This window comes from Larimichthys crocea, chromosome XV (genome assembly GCF_000972845.2).
Source record: "Larimichthys crocea isolate SSNF chromosome XV, L_crocea_2.0, whole genome shotgun sequence".
NCBI classification, from domain to species: Eukaryota; Metazoa; Chordata; class Actinopteri; family Sciaenidae; genus Larimichthys; species Larimichthys crocea.
In genome coordinates, this window is record NC_040025.1 from 10,234,685 (window position 1) to 10,258,418 (window position 23,734).

Here is a 23,734-nt window from a genome sequence, read left to right on the forward strand (position 1 = left end):
TCTGTGTCTGTGTGACTTCTCTCTTCAGATCCATGCACCTAACGGGTTACATGCTGTACCAGATCGTACCCCACCTCTCTCCTCTAAAGGTCAGCGAGCCCGTATAGGCTCCAACCCCAGCATGATCTGTATAAGGTTACAGAAAATTAATGGACAGATGTTCTCGAGCTCCCCTGGGGATGGCTGGGCGGTCAGTGTGTACAATTTAGTGGCATGTCGCAGTGTAGTTACAGATTGCATCCCCCTCCACTCGCACTTTGTTCGGTTTGTCCTTTCGGGGTTGCTGTAGGAACATGTGTAGGTAGGAAAGTCATTCTAAGCAGAACAAAAACACAATTATTCTAATTTTTTCAGGCGATTATACGCCCATAAAAACATACTCATGCATGTTATGTTCTGGTTTAAATGTGACACACTTGGACCTTTAAAGGTGACAAAGACAGCCTATGTTGCTATGGAAACTATCCTTTTTTCTTTTTTTTTTTAAACACAAGGCACAATGTGTTGTGAATCACTGTCATGTGTATTTGTGTTGCTGCTTCTGCACAGTGAAGAAACAAAGGAGGAAAAAGAAGAGAGAGAGAGAGGGGGGTGGGGGACTACATTTCCCAGCATGCTCAGGCGCAAGGCATGCCTGTGATGTCACAATAAGTATATATACGGCTACAGGGAAGAATTTCTTCCTCCATTGTTACATTGTAACAAACCGGGGGCGCAGAAAGAGAGAGAGAGAGCGTCTTCTCTCTCGGGCTGCAACATTCTGCAACATTTTCTGACAGCAATCGGAGAAAAACAAGAAAAACAAAAAGAGAAAAAGAGAAAAAGCTAAACACACAAAAAAGCGAGAAGACAAGCGAAGTAAAAACACAACCGACTGAACCCGCCCCGGTGAGGAGGAGGAAAAAAAAGGGATAAACCAACACAGATGTCAGCGGATTTCTCCATCATCGCAAGATTTTCCAGCCGCACCGCAGGAAGAAAAGACGCTTTGCGTGTTTGCATGTTGCAGGAGGAGACAGAGACAGAAAGAGAAATGTTGGGGAAACAAACCAGCAGCTGAACATATGACGTGCCTCCTCCTCCTCCTCCACCTCCTGCCCGTCCGTCCGTCCGTCCTTTAAATAGATATAAGGCATGCAACGTTTGAATCAAACCCGCACGTCTCCTGCTTTCTGCGTGATCTCTCGGCGTGCGGGACAATGACGCGTGGAAGTGGCAGTCAGATCCACGGCGCTGCAAACTGACAAGTCATTGCAAAGATTTTCAGATCACTTCTTCTTCCTCCTCCTCTTTGCTCCATCTGGATTTTTTCTTTTTCTTTTCTTTTTTTTTTAACCCATATTATTCTAATAATAATAATAATAATAAATAAGAAGCATCTGATTGGGCGTTCAGAGATTAATGTGCAAGCTCTCATTGGGAAAGAGGAACGACCTACGAGTTGCTGCTTGGAATAAGGGTCCCTGTTTCTGCCCCAGGTAAGAGGGTTTAGTATTTCATTAACCGGGCGGTTTGCCCATTGTGTGTGTGTGTGTGTGTGTGTGTGTGTGTGTGTGTGTGTGTGTGTGTGTGTGTGTGTGTGTGTGTGTGTGTGTGTGTGTGTGTGTGTGTGAGAAAATGGTGAGCTGGAAAGAGAGAGAGAGGTTGGTTGGTCGAGTCTCTGCTTGTCAGACTGGTAATATCTAACCTCCCCCCTCTTTCAGCATAGTAGCTGCATGCACACTAATACTTCCTCAACACTGGAGGTAAATATACAAAGAAGTCACAATGATGTGTGTGTGTTTGGTGTGTGTAAGCACACTGTCCAACTAAAAAAAAGCCCTTAAAGGAACAGCAGAGAGGAAAGAGGAGGTGAGTCTGGGTGAAAATGACTATCAAAAAATTTCAGCCTCTGCTCTATTTATTTATACCGGAGTCCCCAGGTGGAAAATTCAGTTCACATGCTAAGAGAAAGCACGCTGGCATCTTTTACTGAACATGTAAGAGCTGCAGCAGGTGTGTCAGGATCAGGATCATGGTGAAATAATGTTCCTTTGAATGGGTTTAACGCCACAAACATGCAGCGTTGATTCACACGCTGACACATCACATCCAGTTTCAGTGTCCTCGTATCCCAGAAAAAAGCAAAGATCACTGTGGCTGCAGCAGTTGTTTCATTATTCACTATCTCACAGCTCCAGGATTTGTCTCCACATGACATCATCAGTACATCATCATCTCTTTTTTAAGCTTAAGGACAAACTACGCTGTGTGATGTTATGGGAATGTTACATATTTGAGGTCCTATTTAAGGCTGAATCAGAGCTGTCCCATTTAGATTAAAGATGCAGTGTGCTGCTGTCAGTAGCATGTGACACGACAATAGATAGATAGATAGATAGATAGATAGATAGATAGATAGATAGATAGATAGATAGATAGATAGATAGATAGATGCAATAATACATAAAACATACATTAAGATTAACCTGGGAGAAATCTGAATTTTAATTAAAACCTGTGCAGAGAAATCAAATATGTGCAGAGGCCTCATAGTAAACTATTAATTACCTTGCATATACATCTCATACACAGGGAATACCAACACAATGAGCTTAAGGTGGAGATCGTGCATGATCTTTCTGCAGTATCATCGTGCTGCGTTCATTTATTTGGGTTGTGTTTTTGGAAACATGAAACTTTGTGAGCTGCAGTTTCATCGCAGACATGTAGGCCACGACACACAAAATGTCATAAGACGTATATATATATATATATATATATTATTCGTCTGCTTTCTTTCAACCTTCTCTGACCTCTCCTCCTGCCCGTTTGATTGATCAGCTTCAGCTTTCACTCGTATCGACCCCCCCCACACCCTGCACTCTTTATGGAAGAATTAAGAGACGGGGATGGGGGGGTGAAAGCAGCAGAGGAGTGAGAAGCCATAGAGATCATTTTGCTCCAAGGCTGTTTCGTGTAAACCGTGCTTGCCTAGTTGCCATGGTGATTTTTTTTTTTTTTTTTTGCTAGACTTGATGATTTCAAAGTAGGATTTCATGTGAGCTGGGTGGGGTGGGGGGGAGAAATGATGGAGCTGGAATACAGATGAAAGGAGGCAGGAGCAAACAGCTGATGTCACCTTTTTGTCCCCCCCCCCCGTCTGACGAGAACAGTTTGATACAAAGGATCCAGTTCAGTTTAGGAGTGAGCGTTCTGCCTTTATGTAGTTACATTGTAAATAATACACAGTGTCACACCTCTCATTAATAAAACCGTTTATTGCAATGATCCACCACCTTTTGCTTCACGTCTACTGCTGCTGACAGTGATCGACGGCTCTCTGTGCTCCCCCCACCCCTCCCCAGACACCGAGTTTCCATGGAGGCAGGTTCGTCTCTCAGCCTCAAACGAAGATATGAAGAGGTGGACAACAGCTCTCCATTCTCTACACCTAAGGACTCCGACGATGACATCTCCAGCAGCGACAGCGCTGACAGCTGCGACAGTCTCAACCCCCCTTCCAGCACTGCATTTACCCGTAAGGAACAACAGGAGACACACGTTAAAGGCAATACACCCTTAAAAACCCCACTCAAACTGTTCATTAGCAGAAGTATTTAATTACTCATGTGTATCATCATCATCATCATGTTTTCTTCCCCCCCCCACACTTCAGCCACCTCCATCCTCAGACAGCACAAGCCGTCCCCGGGTGGTAAACGGGTACGTTTCGATGTGGTGACGGTGTATTACTTCCCTCGACGGCAGGGATTCACCAGCGTGCCCAGCCAAGGGGGCAGCTCCCTGGGCATGGCCCGACACCACTCCTCCATCAGACACTACACGCTGGGCGAGTTCGCCCGCGAACAGGAAACGAGCCACAGGCACACTTTACGCCAGCACCTTCGCCAAGAGAAGCTCAACGCTCGCAAGATGAAGGTACGGTTCACCTTTCACCACGTCATGTATCTGACAGCTGAAGTTACTGGTTACTGTTCAGATTGTACATCCAGATCTTTTTTTTGGTCTTGTGACCCTCACCGGAAAACACCGTGTAGCTGGGCCTCTCGTCAACCTTCACACGGGTTGTAAGCAGAGAGAGAGATTTCCAACATAAACTCGTCGAGCTTGTTTCATTATTTTCATTATAGATTCATCTGTCGACCGTTTTCTCATTGTGGCCGGCGGTTAAATCAAAACTCAGTCCACCAAATATTTGTTGAAAGTGAGATGAATATGCCTTTTCAGTGGCAGACATTTGAACTTGTTGCAGTACAAAAATCACTGCTGTAACTAATACCTACTGTATCTCTCTCTCTCTGTGTTGCTCGTCATGAATATTGCACAATAGGCCTTTCGTCGCAGCCATTTTGACTATGTCAAATTCCAGATAGGTTGTCGGCAAAGAGAGAAGAGGAAGAATAAAGACTGATCAGTTGATCGACTAATCGTTGCAGCTTTATATTTAAATATTTATTTATGACCCAAAGAATTAAAGGTCCTATCCTGAACGAAGGGCTTGCTGTAGCAACCCGGTAGTTCCCCACCATCACTGCTTGCTTTCCTGTCTTTGGTTGTCCAATCAAATAAAGGCAAAAAAGAAAGATGAGCAGTAATAGAAAAAATGTTAAAAAAGTCACATTTATAGTACAGTTTTATTTGATATATTCCTTCCTTCCTACATCAATAATCATCCCACAATAATGTATTTTAATTATATGTCAGCTACAGTTCCCAATTTTGTACATCTTTATATTAATATAAGTAGAATTTTGATTGCAGGATTTTTGTTGGTCTCAGTCTTTCTCACATTGTCCATTTTAATGTTCTAGTCTGAAATGATTAATCTACAGATGGAGCTATTTTTGAAGCATCAGTCTTTAGCATAATTATCATGTGCTCGGGCTTTAAATAGAGAACCAGTCTCTTATTGTCATCGGCTCACACTGACTGTCGTCCACAGCTGACGAGGAACGGCACGGTGGAGTGCGCTCAGGCGGACCTGCTGACTCTGGAGGACGTATCGGATGAGGACCTCGACGTGGACGGGGTGGAGGTGGACGACTGCTTCTTCCTTCAGCCCCTGCCAACCAAACGTCGCCGAGCCCTCCTGCGAGCCTCCGGCATCGCCCGCATAGACGCGCGGGAGAAAGCCGAGCTCAGAACCATCCGCCTCTCACGGGAGGAGTGCGGCTGCGACTGCCGCCTGTACTGCGACCCTCGCCACTGCGGCTGCAGCCAGGCCGGCATCAAGTGCCAGGTAAGAAGTCGTCGGCTTGTGCAAGAGAGAAAACAGCCACTGTGCAGAAGTGGATGAGTCATTCTTCGCTGCTCATTAAAATATGTGCCCTGTTTAGCATATTTGAATCATTTTTTTGATTTGAACTTGTGCAGTTTAGTTTCCCGTAGGCCTTTTTCACATCTCACAGCTGAAAAAGCACAGACACTGTCACAACTTACTGGGATACTTGAACAGAACAAAATCATTATTAATTGGTTTTTAGTGCTTTTCCTATCATGACAAGGCAAAATGTCTGCTGTGACAAAGGCCTGTTGTGCAATATTAATGGTTAGCAGCACAGAGAGAGATAGTTATTAGTTATACCAATGATTTTCTATTGTAACAAGCTCAAATGTCCGCTATTAAAAAGACATTTTCATCTGACTTCCAACAAATATTTGGTGGACTATCAACCACAATTCAATTCAGGATCTAAGCCAGTGTTATCCATCAAATAAACATGTTCAGTTATTTAGTCACTGGGATTGAAATGCATTTTTTCCTTTGTGCAATACAGTGAAATCAGCTTTGGCTATGAGTTATAAATCAACTGATACCTGAGTGGACTCATTATAATATCATCTATTTGTATTCCTAATGATAAAGAAAATGTTTGTCCTACAGCACCAACATTTTCTTTATCATCTTTTATTTGACCTATACCTTTTTTTACCTTTAGCCATACCTAATGCAACACAAAATAATTCATTAAAATATAGTTTGACATGTTCAGCTTGTGTTTTTGTTCGTTAACATTAGTCAGCAACGTTAAGCATACTGCATATTTGTTTTGTAATTAAGCTTCTAATGCTGCCGGTACATTCAGAATATTTAGACGCCTTTACCATTTGTTGACGTGCATGTCATGTAAGCGAAGAAATAGAATACAAAAAACAAAAGTATTGAAATATATAGATATAATGTTTATTTAAAAAGAGAGAATATGTCACGTTGAAGGCTGTAACTCTGTGCACGTGTCGTTTAGAGCTTTGATTACTCTGTCGTTACTTCATCAAGAAGTCAGATTAATTGCCAACTATATTAATAATGAAAACTATAAAAGATTTAAGGTTTCAGATGTTTCTAGCTTCTCAAAAATGAAAGGATTAGCTGTTTTCTCATCGTCTTACGTAACAATAAAAATCATATTTTTAACTGTTGGTCAGACAAAACAAGATGTAATAATAGAAAGAAATGATTTGCATTCATCTATAATGATGATAATCATCAGTCGCAGGCCTAATAGTGTTGATCAGAGTGTTTAACTCGGTGTGATCTTTCTCTTTATATTTGTAGTTCAGCTCTCTCTCTCTCTGGGTTGCCATGATTTATTCCTTGATCTACTTATCTCAGCATGTGTGTCATCTCTCTGTCCTCTGCACAACAGATGAAGTCTTAACTTATGCTATATAACACTTATGGAAGTGGGTCAGTAAATACCAAGTGTTTACCTGAGCATTCTGTTAATATACAATACAACTAAAAGTGAAATTACCTCTTTTCATTCCCAGGTGGATCGAATGTCTTTCCCATGTGGCTGCTCTAGGGATGGCTGCGGTAACGTAGCGGGCCGCATCGAGTTCAACCCTCTGCGTGTCAGAACTCACTACCTGCACACCATCATGAAGCTGGACCTGGAGAAGAGGAGGATGCTGATACAAGGACCCGGGGACCAGTATGCTGAATCTGACCCATTGTCTTCCCCCTCCTCTACTTGCCCCAATTCTCCTGACCTATCCTCGGTCGCTGGCCTGGACTCTGAGCTGGAGGAGAGCGAGGTGCAGACAGTGGTGGAGGTTCAGGATCTCCTGGCAGAGCAGGACATCCTGGAGCGAGAGAACGAAACAGCTGTGTTGCACCTGCAGAGCGCGGAGGAGCAGGAGAGGAGGGAGAGGGAGGAGGCAGAAGGGGAGTCGGTGCAGCAGGAGCTGGGCGCCGGAGGTCTCACAGAGCAGCCTCTATGCCTCATGCCTGGTGCCCTGGCTGGGGAGCTGCCTGAGCAGGCCGAGGTGCCAGGTGTGGAGCAGGTCCTCCTGCAGGGGCCGTTCCCTACAGGGGCCACAGTGCTCTGCATCACTGACAACCAGGAGGAGAGCCCCTCTGACCTCCTCAAAGACTCCACATCTCTACTCTACTATCAGCTCAGCCCTATAGAGCCCGGAGCCTTTGAGACCCTGCCCAGAGCGGAGGAGGCTGAACAGGAGGAGCGCTTGGTGAGAGAACAAGATTCAGGAGGAGGAGGAGGAGGAGGAGTCAAAGGAGGAGAGGAGTCAAAGGATGATAAGCCTGAAGAAATCACCTGCAGGCAGAGTTCGGGGAAGTCTTTGACCAATGTGATTCTGTGCTCAGAGAACGGTGTGGAGCTCGAGAAGGAGAAGCCCTCGATTCCCCAGCACAGCCTCCCTGAAGAGCAGTGCCAACGGGGCTCCTGCTTGGAGGGAGAAGTAAACCCACTGCCTCCTGAAGTTTAGCTCTAGCTTCACTGCAGATATTTTGCACAATAGCTTCATCTAAGATGAAAAAAAAAAAAAGTTACATATTTCACATTTATTACTGCTATCATCGAGAACGATTACAGGTTTGCAATCTCTTGTAGTGACTGTTACTGAATTATGCGGGGGGGAATGAGTCGAGTAGTACAATACACGAGGAAGGAGGAGGAGGGGGTGCTGAAAGCACATACAGATCACTCCCCAGAAGTAATATGGATGCAAATACAAGGCAACATTGCATGTAATTCTGTTGGGGGGTGATGAATGCGGCCTTAATGGAAAAAATAACAACATAAAAACACTTGTGTGTGTGTGTAGGGGGTTATTTGTCGACGAGAAAGTACACAGCAAGTAGTGCTTTGTTAATTTCCAACGCAAGCAAACAGAAAAAAAAACACAACGTGCGAATGCTGACATAAGCCTTTTGTTCGGTGATGTATTAAGCTATCAACCCTAAACACAAATTGTTTTGCAGTGCGCAAAAAAAAAGGAAAGAAGCCGGGCGTATTTAGATACTCACCGGCTTTACTTTCCATTACAGGCACAACGTGTGCTGTAGCCAAGCCAAATGAAGGCCTCGAGATAGTATCCTCCGCTGAAAAAAAAAAAAAAAAATAGACCTAATAATCCTGGAAATACTTGTTTTTTGTGTACTGTATATGCATTTGCAAAGTGCAAGACAGAGCCGAGGAGGGGGGCGATGGGGGGAGGGTTGCTGCTTTTTATGATCTGTATGCACATTGTGAACCGAGGGAGGCGGCGAGCGTCGTGGCTCTGCTGTCTCTTCACGGAGGTGGACCAACACTGAGCGGCAGATCAGCACTAGCCTTAGTCGTTGCTCTTGCTCACCTTGGGCTGCCGGTGCGAATGCAGTCGACTCGTCAAGAAAAAAAAACCTAGTTTACCTGTAGTTACAATGCCTATGATATTACTTATTGTTTCTTTGAGTAATGTGTCTTATGTGGGTTAGATACCGTTTGTCTGAAAGTCCTCGCAGTCTTTTTGTTGTGAGTGAAAGGATGATTTCTTTCATACTGCTACACTGTAACGCCATGTAGTCAGTCACGTCATGTCGCGATGAACAGATCTTCCCCGGTCTTCTCCTCTTTGAACGAGTTGAAAAAGGGAGGGAGGTGATTGCGCGTCGGGGTCGAGTTTCCATATGAAGAAAATAGCATTTAAAGAAGAGTCAAAGAAAGCCGTTGAAAGTAGTTCTACAAAATGATGTGATGTTACTAATTTATGACGCAGATTGACCTGAATTTGTATATTTTATGTTCAATCTGTACAGTGTGTGTGTGTGCCTACTTTATGTATGTGAGAGAGAAAGTTGTGTATGCATCTGTGTGTGCATGCACATGTGTATGTACTGTAATATGGGGTGGGAGGGGGAGTATATTAGTGAGGATACATATTTTATTCCTGAAAGGTGCTGATGTTCTAGATTTACAATTCACTGATTTTTTTTTTTCCTCCCCACCATCACGAGAAATATGATTTCAAGATGTTTTCTTGACGACTAAAGAAGTAAAAAAAAGTGTTGGGAGAGCGCGAACGCAATATAGCTACTGCACTGCAAAGTCATTGACGTGGCGATTATTTTTTGGAATGAGGTGGGTTTTTTTTGTCAGTGAGTATGTAAAAAATGCAAATCGTATAACATTTCTGGTCTTTAAATGTCTTTTTTTTTTTTTTTAAAGCGACGTCTGATTAATACTGATCTGCGTAAGTGTGCCGACTCTTCTTACACAAAATCAGTCCTTTGTTTTGTTGCCTTAGAATTACAGCATGTTGCTTTTTTCGGTAACACAGGACGTGCTGCTGTGTATGAGGTGTCTGATGTTATTTTCTTTGCCTTTTTTTCTTTTTTTTTTTGTATTGTCTTAATATAAACCTACTTAAGAGTTGCACCAAAGCAGTGGTTTCAAACCTAATTAAAACGATGCTTTTAGCCATCAGATTTTAACAACAATAGTTATTGTGAGGCTGTAGATTTATTGTGGCCCTTTGTGTTCGCGTGACTTGCCTTGACATAGTGCCATCTTTGAAGTGATGATGATTACAAGCTGCCTATTGTTGAGCTTTTTTTGTCCTTGGCTTTCTACTAATAGACTTTTAGGTTTGGGACCACTGTATCAAATCAACTCCACTACACTATGTGATTGTGTGTTTTCTCTGTGTGAAAGCGGTGTGTGTGTGTGTGTGCGTGTGTGTGTGTGTGATTGTGTCGGACAGACTGATACGTTTAGACTTCATCTAAAAGCTGTGAGAACTACTCTCATGCTAACTGTTGCCTAAAGTGGACAAAAAGGTTTTTTATACAAAAATAAAAACAATAAAACACTCATTTTAAAAAGGATTATGTTTTATGTGTGTTGTGTTGATTTTATTCTGCATTCAATTAAAAAATAAAAAAACATGGGTAATGCTGCTGTGGATGACCTTTTGTCATGACCTTGATTTGGCTTGGCACAAAAACTCCCTTTATAATGATTTTATTGTTCTTAATCTACTATTACAGACGAGGCTTTTAATCTAATGTATTTTAATTGATAACAGTTTGATAAGAAATTCGTTTTTTATTTAAAAAAAATATTTTTTTGTGTTTATCTGGTTCTTTTGTCATTATAATAACTCACTGAAAACTGATGTGACCGACCAGAGAACGTGTGAATCTGTAAATGACGGGTACTCACTCTACTGGGAGAAAATATGAATGCTTTGTCCTCTTTCAGACACTGGAGGTCATGACAATGACTGTCTACCGGCTGCATTACAATCTCTGACCACTAGGTGACAGTATAAACCCAGTGCATGCCCCCCCAAAACACAACATGCAGATATCTGTGTCACACATATAGGGTTCATTCACTGCAGTTGTTACTCTGAAATCCGAGGCTCTACATCTCGCAGCACCACTGGAGCTATGAACAAAGCCAGTTATAGTTCATCTTTTAGAGGCGCAGAGTGAATTTACGACTGCCTCTTTCACAACCCAGTTTTCCACTCTTACTGACTTGGCTTTGAGTTCTCTAAACGATCACTGGCAGCGAGTAATTTCTCAGAATAATCTGTTATCTTACAGCCCATAGGGGGGCCCTCTGGCTTTTTTAACGGGTACAAGTACTGATTGTGTAAGACAAAATATTTGCTCTCTTTTCTCTTCAATAGCAGGAAGTCGCTAGCTGGGTAAAGTGACACAATGTCTCCCCCTCTATTCCCCACTGGTCGGAGCCAGAAGTGGTTTCTTATGAGCGGCCTTTTGCCAGTGTAACCCACATAGCTCTGAGGTCGCTGCAGGATGCAGGCCTGCTCCTCTGACATTTACTTCCCTTCAGCTAGCTTTGCACACCAGATACTGATAACCCCGGTACAAATAACAGTCACACCAGTGATTGTGAGAATTCCTCTGAGATTGCTACTATCTTAAAGAGGGCGATTATCTTGCTATATTAGTCCACCAACTTTACACAAGATGTTAAAGGCATCATCAGGAGTTTTGAGAGTTTTAAAGATGTGGACATTTATTACATGGGAAGATCTTATTGAGTTTCATTATGGGAAGTGTAGTAGCCAGTGTGTTTGGAGCTTGACTCACCCAAAAAGTCAGTATAGTTCAGCCTCTGCTGCTTCTCTTGCAATGCGTCTCTTGCAAGTTTCTCAACATCGTGGAACATGCAGTACTTAATCGCTGGTGTACCCCTTTAAGTGGGTCTCTTCACCTGATTAAAATTCCCCTACTCCTCTGTCCAGTCACCGTGTGTTTGCATTTGTATGTGTGCCATTATTCAGTTAGCCAACAGTCTGAGAGTGGGCCCACACACACATAAACAAACACCACAAACACGCAGAAACAAATTACCTCTGGAACCTCTGGAACAATTGTGGCAGCAATCCACAGCGCTGAGAACTATGCATCATCTGTTTAACCTTTCCGGCCTTTGGCTTTTCTATTGTTTTACCTCTCCAATGGCCGGAAGAACTCAGCCGGGCCTGATAGTTTCAGGGCTGATGATGGAGTCCATCGCAGGCCTGTGGAAAGAGTTTGAGAGAAGACATTAAAAAAACATCATAATCAGTAGAGGGAATGGCTCCCACAGTCCTCTGAGAGTGTGTTGACAGATTGACAAAATCGCCAGCTTTATCTGGGTTTTTATTTTACTGTTGTGACTGGACAGAGCCATGGAGAGCAACTGGGCATTAGGAGTGACGTATGTGAAATGGAAAGTTGCCACACCACCTCCCAGTAGTCTGAAAGTGCTGCTCCAGCGCCTGGAAAGAATGCTCCCTCTTTCCCCCCTTTCTTTCTCTCTCTCTCTGTGACGCCAGCGCTATGGCATCATTAGGCCTTCACCGAAACCAATCCCCTTTAAATGGCACTATTCATAAAAGTGGCTCATGGTATTTTCACTAGTCTGCCCTGCGCCTCGCATGCTGGCTGAACTGAAGAGGGAAATCCAGACCCTCCGGCACAAAGTTCATTCTGTGTGCTCAGGAGAGAAGATCCAAATATCCTTCTGAAAGCAGGAAGAAGGAAACAATGAGGGCAGTGAAGGTCAACACAAAACTGACGCTGCCCAAACTTTCTCTTTGGGCCCGTCAGTCAAATGGCTGTCTATTATTACTTGTCTACATACTTTATGCAAAGAATGAATTCTCTCTTACAGTTTCCCGTCTCTAATATACAGTGTATGATGCATTTTAACTGTGTCATGTATTACTCTGGCTAGTTCGTGTCTCTTCAGGTACTCCGCTTCCTCCCACAGTCAGCAGATTGTTGGTGACCCTAAACTGCCCACAGGTTTCCTGTGTCAGCCCTGTGATGAACTGGCAACTTGTCCACGGTGTAAAACACCTCTCGCCCAGCTAGGATCAACTTCAGCCCAGTGTGGTTGTAAAGGGACACGACAGGAAGTCGTAGCAAAGATCAGAAGGTTTTTTCGGGTTATCTCTGGTTACAGGTGGGCATGCTGTGGAGAGATCTATTCTGTAATGTGCGTGGAGGCTATAGATAACCCTTACACATCCGCTGCATGGTCATCTGTAACCACAGATAACCTTAAAAACCTACTTAACCTTGCAACAGCCTACTTTCTGTTAACCGCACCACCCCTTTAAATGTACCTAACATAGACTATGACTATATCGTATATCAACAACTGTTTGTCCAGAGGAAATGCAGAGCTCTTCAATAAATTCAAGAACATTCCGGCTAAACCGTCTTATTGGATGCAAAGCACGAGGGAAAGATCGAAACAAAAACATGTGACGAGGATTATCTGAATTACTTTATGAGATCAGTACAGAATATTTTGTGGAATCATTCCATTTTTTTTTGCCATCCGAGGGGAATAAATGTTGTGTCTCAGCCCACTTTCTGTATGTAACAGAGAAAAAGGTTGCATTTGATGCATTTGTGACAGTTGACTCGGTGGCATCATGTGCAAGAAGACACTGAAGCCCCAAACCAGAGGTGTTTCTATTATGTCATCAAGCGTTGGGGTATGAGATGGCACCGGCAGAACGAGCAGAAAAGGAAACTGAACGAAAGCAAAGCATGGCAGCTCATCCTGTTACTCCCAGCAGAACCAGAAAAACAGCTGTGTGTCCACAGCTGTATGAAATATGGCGTTTCTTGCCCTGCCTGCTGGTCCCCAAGGACATGTTCATCATCGCTACATCCCTAACAACAACACTAAAACAGCATTTTCTGTGGAAGTAGTTTCTGTTCATATGCATGTATCTTGTTGCTTTTTCTTCTTGATGTTCTTCCTTTTCTTGATGTGCTTCCTTTCAGTCCTGTAATAAAAACCATCCCATTAGCTAAGCAACTGGCTGTGTGCCCAGCTTTCCTTGAGGTGGAAGTTTAAATATCTATATACTTACATAGTTTCTTAACAACAACCAGTGGGTAACCTCACGTGAATGTTTTCTATCTTACCCGTGGCGAGAAAAGAGGTGACTTCATATCAGAGGTATCTGGATCTGCATCTCTTGCCTGTCGCTTGAAGCTTTGAGGATGCTTTTAATTTATGCAAACAAACAGACCAGTCTTTAGAAACTGCCTGTTGTTAATTTGGTGAAAGTGGTGGGTAATTTTGTTTTTCTGACTGTCTTTACTCGTTTGTGGTTTTATTTCTAATTTTCTTTAAGGTCTCAACTGGCATCTGAACATTTATGATGGATGACGTTAATGGGACAAAAGGTGGCAAGGTTCAAGGATTGATGGATTAATGATGATATCCCATTGGTGTGGTTAATAATGTGTCATTGAAATAATGTTGATGCAGTATTATATGACAATGCAGCTCTTGCTCTCACTAGCCAAACCACATTAGCAGTGATGCTCTAGGGATGACATTGTCGGACAGTCCGTTGCTTTGGTCCTAACTGAACTGTCTCAAAGAGTTTTAGTTGGACTGCTACAAAATTTCGGTACAGGCATTCATTGTTTGGCGATTCCTCTAGCTCCACCATAAGACATTTGTGGGTTTTAATGGAAACGTCTCAACAACTATTGGATGGACTGCCGTGAAATTAGGTACAGACATTCCTGTTGTTGTTCCCCTCAGGATGAACTTTGGTGATCCACTGACGTCTCATCTAGTTCAGAATTTGTTTTTGTACCTTGTATTTTGATTCGCGACCTTAAAAAACGCTCATTCCCATTAGCCTTAACAGGATTTTGTGTTAAACCTGCAAGACCTGATTTTTTATTTATTTTTTGGCCACATGGTGGCAGCAGAAACAAATGAACTCAGCATTAACGTCATCATCACTTTTCAAAGGTCAAGTGTGTAAGATTTTATATAAGATCTATTTAGAGAACATGGCAGATTTCTTCAGTTTATAATCATCAGTTTCTGTTACCTTAGAATGAGCCTTTTATATCTATAGAGGCCACAGGTTCTCATCCACATTGTCCACCATGTCGAACCACTATGTTTCTACAGTTGCCCAGAACAGACAAACCAAACACTGGGTCTAGATAGGGAGTTTCAGTGGAGGGTGAGAGTGGATGGGGGGTTGCAATCTGCAACTACACCGCAAGATGCCACTAAATCCTGCACACTGACCCTTTAAGTCGATGTGGCAAACTTGCCACTTGCTGAATGTCCAGTATTCCCTGACACACGGCTCCAATTTTCAGCAATTCCTGCAGTAAATATTTTGCTCTTTAGTGGCTAGATGATACACTACGTTCCCCAGCTAGTCTCTAACTGTGTCTGTCTGCCATTTGGTACTGAGCAGGTAGCGTACAGCAGGTTTTTAAACCATTTCTCTCAAAAAGCAGCTGACTGCCGTAGCCAAAACCAACACTATGAGAAAGATGGTGAACATGGCGAACTGCTAAGAAGAATGTTAGCACTGCAACTGCGAACATGCCAGCACACTGATTCTGATGTTGATTCAGCTCAAAACACCACTGTGCCTGCATAGTTTCACAGAGCGACTAGTGTGAATGTGGCCTTTTATTTAGTCTCTTTGAATCTTTGGAAACAATATCAAAGCGTGACGATTAAAAAGAGAGAAAGAAGGAGACCGGAGTGTTTAAAATGTGTGTCAACACATGTGGCTTTGTCTAAATTTCTCCTCTTGATCCTGATGCTGCTGTCGCCTCGGGCTCACATGATCAATAGTGTGTTTGTGGGGGTCAGACTTGTTGTAGAAGTTGTGGGAATAAGAGGGATATGTCTTTTTTTTTGTTGCAAATCTGGGAAAAGGATGTAGAATCACTTCCTGTGCATGTGCCTTATTCCCTAATGGACAATTAAGTGAATCATGTAAAAGTCCCCACTTGTGGCAAGCATCTAACCCCCATCATGGCAAGCAAGTCACTACTGAACCTTAATTAATACCACATTCCTACAGTACTTTTTGTGTTTCTCTCTCGCTTGCACAAAACTGGCAGCGATAGTCATTCCCAGCAAGGGGCCAAGCTTTGCTGACATTTATAGGAGTTCACTTTACAGTAGCGAGCTTCTATATTGATTTTCTGTATCCAAATTACCTCATTTCCTGTAACAAAGGGGTTCACTGGTCTACCTGTAAAAACAATGCTTGGCCCTGTCGTCTCTGTGGGTAAAAGTTTCCATGCTGTGTGTGTGTGCTGGGCCCTTGGTGTCATGGAAACATGTATGCAGATGCAAAATTGTGTGTGTGTGTGTGTGTGTGTGTGTGTGTGTGTGTGTGTGGATGTTGGAGGGTGGAGGGTGCTTTCCATGTGTTGAATAATCTGAAAGGGTGGAGTTTAGACAGGAAACGTGCCGCTTAAGGTTACAGGTGCAATTTCATTTGGAGCTGATAAGAAATCTTAGTTTCTCCATAAAAGCTGATTGGAGTGATTAAAGTGATGAGATAAAACATTGAAACACAGATTTTTTTTTTGCTCTTTGGGTTCACTTTGGGGACATTTCTACTGTGTTGCCACATGGTTCCTGCTTTGGAAAGATCAGGTTTTTGAGGAAAAAGCACTGTGCTTAAACTCTGCAGTGGTTTCAGATTCACAAATCCTCAGATCACATATTAGATCCTATAAAATACATAGAAAATACATGCCACCCATCCTAAATCTAAAGGATTGTCATACTCAAACTATTTTTTTTTTTACCTGCTGTCTCATTGGTGCCATCGCGTGCTGGGAATCAGCGCCTTGGCTCAGGTTACTGCTGGGAAAACAGATGTAATGTGAATCCAACAGGTGATGGGCTTGATGGAGGGGCTTGTCATAACACTGGAGCGCTTCATCACCGTGGAGCTACTGCTGAAAATTAATTACGCATCATGGATGACTTCAGAACATTATTTATAGCCTCTCTCTAGGGTCATAGTGGAAAGGGGATCCCCCTCAGAGAGAATGGAAGTATCAGAGGACAGTTCTCTAAGAATAAACTGACCGTCACTGACGGACACTGACTTCGGCTTGTGAACAAAATAATGTAAGGTCATTCAGAGTTTGGCTTTTTAAAGATCTGCTCTGCATCTGTGAAATGATGTCAAGTTTTAAGGGTTGGCAGCCAGGAACAGATAACAGATCAGTTCGAACAAATGATCATGAGGTTAAACTTTCTATTGCTCTGGACTGATGCTTCCTTCTGGGACATTTCTTAAGTTTATATTTCAGATAAATCACTAAAGAGCAAACCGGGTTGGAAAATAAAGACAACATAAATGAAGGAAACCTGCTGTCACTGAATTCAGCCGTGGTGTCCATCGTGTCTGCAGGATTCAGAAGATATCAGTACTGGCATGCAGAGTCACCTGAGCTGTGTAAACTGTTAAAGAGGGGAGATTAAGCAGCAGCAAGACGGCAGAGTTGGAAGGTCACAACACTGCTGAATGTCAATTTGATCTCCGTCTTCTTCCTTTGATAACCAGACACTCCCAGCTGCGCCCCTAGAAAATGTTATGGTTCAGCACTTCCACGAGACGTGATGGCTTTCCCACCGGCCCCCTCAAAGGGAATCACAAAGAAATCTGCTTACCAGGGATCTTCATTTGTCTGGGTTTTCTTTTTTTTTTTGTTCTTGAAAAACATCAGAGGACTCCGCTGTGATCTCACTACAGATTTACTCAACTCCCATGTCAGACAGCATCCTGGGAGCTGATAAAATATTTCAATAGAAACTTAAAACGACCTCCCTGAGATTAAGCTCCAGGGGAGAGAGAAAGTGATGAGGAGTTCAAACTGCCATAAATTCTTAGTGCCGTAATGTGAACTGGAGAGCGGCTTGATGGTTAATGATTAGAATATGTCCTGAACCGCCTCATTTCACCCTCTGGTGCCGTTTCCCACAGGCCGCCACTTTTTCCTCGAGGCTGTAGCACTGAAAAGTCATTGTTTGGTGTGGGAAAAGAGCTTAAATTAGAGGCAATTAGTCTCTCTTCCTGGCCTGATGTAACATTAAAATTAGATCTTTGCCTGTATATATTTGGTGATGGAGGACTTGGGGGATGTACGTTTAGGAAATGGGCACAGACTATTTAGGGATGTTTTGGATATGTGAGCGGATACACTTATTTGATGCTGACTCTTTTCTGAGCGGATGCCATGGCTTACATCCCAGTGAGTGATGGGTATATTTCATATCCTTGGCTTAAAGTTTCTCTTTAAGGAGTTGGTTTGACTTATGACTTAGCAAAAAGTGCCGGCTCAGCAATGAAAAAACATGTTTACTCATGCACCATCAGTGCTCTATCCACTGATTGAGCCAAATCCCTCTGCTGATGGAGATATGATCAAAAGCTGGACTTTGAGGTGGGATTGTTTTGCCAAGCACATTACTTTCATTGGACCTATTGCCTACTTTGAAAGTTAAAAACACTAAACACTAAATATGAGGCCTGGGCCAGCAGCAAGCAAAGAGACCAAGCTAGTTTGGCACTGTCCAAATTGTAAATCGCATCTCTTTTAACTTGCTTTTACATTTCCATTTTCTCCGTTTGAAATATAAGATGTCAATTACTACGATTCAAAGGTGGTGGGTGATTTTTCTTGTGTTATTTCCAGGCTCTCTGGATTGCCCGTATGCCTTTAAGCTCCTTGTACGAGATGTACGGAACACTTAACACTGGTGGACTGTTAGTGTTTGTACCACAGGCGTTCTGGACCACCGTGAAGAAGAGGAGGTTTTTTTAGGTCTAGGGAGCAGAGGAATGCAGCTGGAGAGCGAAGCTGGTGTCGTGCCAGAACAGGAGCTGGGCAAGTGTGCAATGTAACCACGCTCAGCGGCCTCTATGGACATAGGGAAGAGGCAAAAAGACCAAAGGTGACGTTGATGAAAGAATCTAAGAAGAGAAAAGGAGAAAGCGAGCAAGCCTCATATATCCAGCTTCATATTTAGCACACAGAAGAGAATGGTGATCTTTGTTCTGTTGATAAGACAGAAATTATTAGACACTTTTCTGTTACAATTCACCTTGATTGTTTTGACTGGAGGTGAAACTGTGACACAGAAAACCTGAACAAATCACACTAGAACTATCTGCATGGCTAAATATAACTGGAGGTAAGAGGGTTTTTTTGGGTGAACCGACACTGTAAAGAGAAAATCATACACACACACACACACACACACACACACACACACGTACAATTCTCTGTGTTGGGTGCCACTGGATTAGAGGGTTCTGTAGTTTCTCACTGACATTAGACTCTGACCCTGTTCGCCTTTCTTAGCATTCAGGCTCCTTCATTAGGCTCCTGCAGAGTGTGGCCACTCACCCAGGGAGGGGGAGGTCATCTCCCAGCCTGTTACTAATCCCAGCCTCCCCCTCCTGAGCAGCCAGACCCCCTCACCAGCAGCTGGCAGGTGAATCAACGCACTCTTTGTTGAATCACCTGAAGATCTGTTTTCTTCTACAGATTTTTTTTTTTTGTTTGTTGCTGATTACGGGGTAAAAACCGGTGAGTCAGAGAAAGGTGCCTGTGTTGAGTTTGAAGCAACAGCTGCTGCTCATTCATTACCTTAATGTTTCCTTTCTTTCTCTGTCATCATGGAGGACTCTTGTAAGGCACGGTCTTGTATTTATGTGGTTACGTGCACTCGCGTGTTCATGCTTAGGATCGGGTTCTCTTCTGTCTGTGTAATCCTGAATTCATCTCGTAAACAGATGTATGGAACAAAAGACGTATCAGATCATCTATAAGATGAAGTAAGGATGACGGAGCTGGGAAGCGGGAGGGACGAGAATGAAGACTGCAGGATTGTGACAGATGATATATGAATGTGGAATGTTTAGGAACCCATACCGTTAAAGGCTTTAAATCACCATTAGTGCAGGGTGTGTCCCTATTAGAAAATAGGGGAAGTTAAACACCCATGCTGTGCTAATGAGGGTGCCCAGTGCCCTAACCCAGCATGAGTGCTACTGCATGTGTGGAAGGCTGCGGGAAAATTGAGCCCTACAGGATATGGGCAGAGACTGTTTCCTTTACTAGAAGCACCGAGAAAAATGTTCCACGCTCTTAGAGAGTTTGAGATGGATGTCATGAAATCCTAATGGATGGTTCAGTCACTAAACAGTGTTTATGTATATTATGAACTCTATTATTTTTTAATGGAAGAGCATTCCTTGTTTGCAGCGATGAAGCTAAATGAGACGGTTAGGTTAGACCGGTGGTTCTCTAACTGTGGGGCTGGCCCCCCTGATGGGGCATAGAGCCGCTGGAGGTGGGGCATGGGAAAAATATAGAGTGGAACAAAGAATGAGTGTGATTTATGGAAGGGAAATAAACAAAGAAAAGTTTGCTGGTACTTCAGTGAACCTTTATTTAACTAAAATTTAGTTCCCAATCATTTTTAATTATTGTTAAAGTGAAGGGTGTGAACTTTTTTCGGCCTCCGATGGGGGTCATAACAGAAAAAAGTTTGAGTGACTTAGACTATCAAACATTTAGCATGGCTCTTTCAGGAGGTGCCCACCAGCACCCCTAACTTTTACTAATTCTTTATCTTGCTTGTTTGATCCATTATAAAATTTAAGTGTAAGCACTTTAAAGGCGATGGCAGGCGTATTTGTTATCTTAATGCTGGCAGAGCCGAGCCAGCTGTTTCCCCTTGTTTCCAGTCTTTATGCTAAGCTCACAGGATTTCTGGTTGCTTTATATATTTAATGTGCAGATGAGATCGGTGTCGATGAAAGTCATCGAAGCATTTTCCACAAAAATAAACAATTAATATCTGTGTTTGTCATTCTGGGAGCCTCCATTTGTTCAGCTACTGTATATATATATATATATAAAGAAGGCCTGTGGAAAAGTGGCATCATCTATTAGTCTGTGTTTTTACGATAGCACTCTTAAGATAAGCTCCGCTTTGCTTTTTTCATCTCAGTTTACATTGCTGTTAGTGTAGTGCATTAAATCTTTCTCAATCCCTTTCATCCTTCAAAAGGAAAATAAAATCCCAGACTCACATTAATCACGGCACTTTCTCTAGTTGATTACAGATGAAGGAAAGTGTTTTGAGAAAAACATGTCAGGATAATCGAATGGCTGTCTTCTTTGATGAATTTGTTTTGAATAGACATGATGAATTCAAATTGTGTTAATGGATAAAAAGTGGGTCGTACATGCTTTGATGGTCACAGTTGCCAGGACACCAAAAAAACAAACTGCATCAATCATGACGAGATTTCTAAAAATTGCCAGAAGAGGAATTAAAAACAAGATGTTCGAGAGATCAGACCTCAAAGTGACATTTTCTGTGAATTCTGTGTGTGAATGTAACACAGGAAGATACACACCCTGACGCTTTGGTTCAAAGCACAGTCATGTTGTTTCAACACTTTTCAGCTAGTGAGATTTGAACATAAAGACAGAGAGATAAACGAATAAAGGACAACAGATTTTTGTTGGCTTAAATCACTTCAAATTATTTATGTGCTTGCCGAACATCTTTTTTTTGTGCTTGAAATGTTCAATCGTGCGCTCATGATTGGGACACAAATATAATGTCATATACACTGAACTGTGCTGAACTGAACTGAAATATTTTGCATGTTATTTTGTAAAATAGGGAACTATACATTTGCGTTCCAGCGAATTTTCAAATTTCAACATTTTTGGGAAATATTTACTGTTTTGCTTAGATCTGATGAAACCACCAAGTGTTGTTAATGCATTTAGAAATGTGGCTTGTCATTGTAACAATGCATGTCAACGTTGTCAAAGTCTGATTAAGCATTCATAAAAATCTGAGTTTAAATAAATGTTCATAACTATTAGAACCCCATTTCTTAAGACAGAGTACACATGGCAGGTCAAGTTTTGATTCTCCCTCATGAGTACCACCATGAAAGCAAAACTATTTTTAGCCACCTCAATATCAGTTGTTTGACCTATATTTAAAATATTTAGCACCGCTTTTCTTTGCCATCAAACAGACACAAACAAACTCTTGAAAGCCACCATAACACCAAACAGTCATTTTACCAGATCTTATTCATATGGACCAAAGTTGGTGATTACTGGAACAGTAGAAAGACTAACCAAAATGTTTTCAGGTGAGTTTTAGTTAGTTTGAATGAAGCGTGTTTTACATAAAGGTAACAAGGCAAATAAGCTGATCGTAGCTTGGTAAAAGAGAGGAACTTGAATTCAGTAGGTGCACAGTTGTATTTTTTGTAGAATATTTCCGTTCTTAACAGTTTATAAGTTTCGTTATTACATTAATTGCAGCAAAGTTAGTTTCTTTTGGCCCTGGAGTGAGCGTGGGAAGGTTTTGTTTTGTTCTACAGCTGACATGGATTTTTTATTTTTTATTTTTTTTTGTTCAGGTTTGCTTCTCAGAATTAATTGCATAATAAACATCCAAGCGTAACCGCTACCGACTGAAACTCAATATCCGGGAAAGTTCGTGAAACTTTGACACAATTTCAAATCTGGATTGAAACTAATCCCTGATTTTTTTCTCCCTTTAGATTCTTACTGTTATGTACGTAAGACCCTAAATTACATAGTTAGACGGGTTTTATGGATTTGGGTTTCCAGTGGCTTTAAGTATGGAGCAAACTCCAGGAGACGGTTGGCTTAGCTTAGAATCAAGCCTGGAAAAAACACTTCATCTAATTTGTTAAGAGGTGCTTGTTAGTGGATTTTGTTACCTTTGGACAGAGCCAGGCTAGCTGTTTCCCCCCGTTTCCAGTCTTTGTGCTAAGCTAGGCTAACCAGCTGCTGGTGTTCAGCTTCATGTTTTCCGTTAAATCACATCAAACATCGACTATTCCTTTAAGTATTCGACGCACATTTATGACAAGATGCTTCCTCTGTTCCCACAGTCAGGTTACGGATGTTCTGTGGCCCTCCTGGGTATCTTTCGGAAGAATGTTTTCCTGAGACACAGACGTTCAGTTTTTATGACCAATCGAATGAGAAAGTTTTATAGTTGTTGTGTTGTTCACTATGTCAAGTATGTTCAAAAAAAGGGAACCGCAGAAAGAGTCAGCAACCCTCACATGGATGACAAGACTCCAGGAAGTTGCTTCGGCCCGGTCAAGATGCAACTAGAGCACGTTACTCCCTGTGAAACCACAGCTTGTTTGTGTTGCATCACTGATGTGTGCGACTCAGCAGAGTCTCGCCAACGAACAGGCGTCTCCTGGACTTGGCATTTAGACAGTGGAAGTGAGTCGGGGTGTAGTCACAGACTAAAGATGCAGTTCTGCATCTTTGCACTGTAACATATCCCGGTCTGTCTTTATGAGCAAACCATCATTTAACAATGCATTCGATTGTGTTATCAACACATGATCCGAGTAAATACTTTTAATGTGGTAAATAACAGCAAGGAAAGTGTGGGCCACCCTCCGATCAGTGGTAATGTGGTGAATAATCACGCTCCAGATCCCAGAAGTGGGGAACAATTGGCCGTTGTTCTCAGAAGTTGCTGCTCCAGCTTGTCTTGCTTGAGTTTCTCTGTGATGTGTGGGGTGAAGAAGAGTTTGGTATCAGTTAATCATTTCAGTTGTCAGTGCATTTTTTTGTTTTTTTTACGCCTCGAGAAAGACGCACATGTTTGTCCTGGTATCACCTCAGATCTTATCAAAATATCAGACAGACAGGAACACCTGATGGTGCATCGAGGTCGGGAGGAACCGGGCCGGGATTGGCACCTGTGGAATTCAGCCTCCTCACCTGCTGCCAGGGTGTTGAGCGTCCAAACATCTGGATGCAGTCTGGACACAGTTCTTTCTGTTTAGCCTCAAGATTTCTGAAGTCTGCCTGAGGGTTTATCAGACTGATGTGTTGATAAGTGAAAAAAAAAATCACGTCTTCACAAGCGTCTGCAGATTTCCAGCAGATCTGCGGATCAAAAAGATCTCTAAGTGGAAGCACAATACTTTATAAATTTATTTTTCAATGTGTTTCAAATCAGTATATCTCAGTTTAACATCTGAGGGCCTTTCAGAGTTCACGAAGCTGTAACATGCACTGAATCTACCTCATTCCCTTTTTACTAAGCGTGTGGTGGCTTTA

At 42.4% G+C, this 23,734-nt stretch overlaps 1 protein-coding gene across 2 annotated transcripts; it reads left to right on the forward strand.

The window, feature by feature from the left end:
• Nucleotides 1–541: 541 nt before the first annotated feature.
• On the forward strand, nt 542–10,112 carry csrnp2 (cysteine-serine-rich nuclear protein 2). Of its 2 annotated transcripts, none has more exons than XM_019273910.2 (5): nt 542–1,478; nt 3,348–3,550; nt 3,659–3,921; nt 4,946–5,242; nt 6,775–10,112. In XM_019273910.2, exons 1-5 carry the CDS (start codon nt 1,402–1,404, stop codon nt 7,732–7,734), a joined length of 1,800 nt encoding a protein of 599 aa, XP_019129455.1. In that variant the 5' UTR covers nt 542–1,401; the 3' UTR covers nt 7,735–10,112. The 2 variants fall into 2 exon arrangements, with proteins under 2 accessions (XP_019129455.1, XP_010730317.2); XM_010732015.3 differs by having other exon boundaries at nt 545–1,478; nt 3,348–3,520.
• The last annotated feature ends 13,622 nt before the right edge of the window (nt 10,113–23,734 follow it).

Bases quoted from the DNA above. Each gene is read 5' to 3' on its own strand.
- csrnp2 (XM_019273910.2), top strand. From the start codon at position 1,402: ATGTGCAAGCTCTCATTGGGAAAGAGGAACGACCTACGAGTTGCTGCT. The intron at 1,479-3,347 runs GTAAGAGGGTTT...ACCCCTCCCCAG, and splicing joins GGTCCCTGTTTCTGCCCCAG to ACACCGAGTTTCCATGGAGG. The intron at 3,922-4,945 runs GTACGGTTCACC...TGTCGTCCACAG, and splicing joins TCAACGCTCGCAAGATGAAG to CTGACGAGGAACGGCACGGT.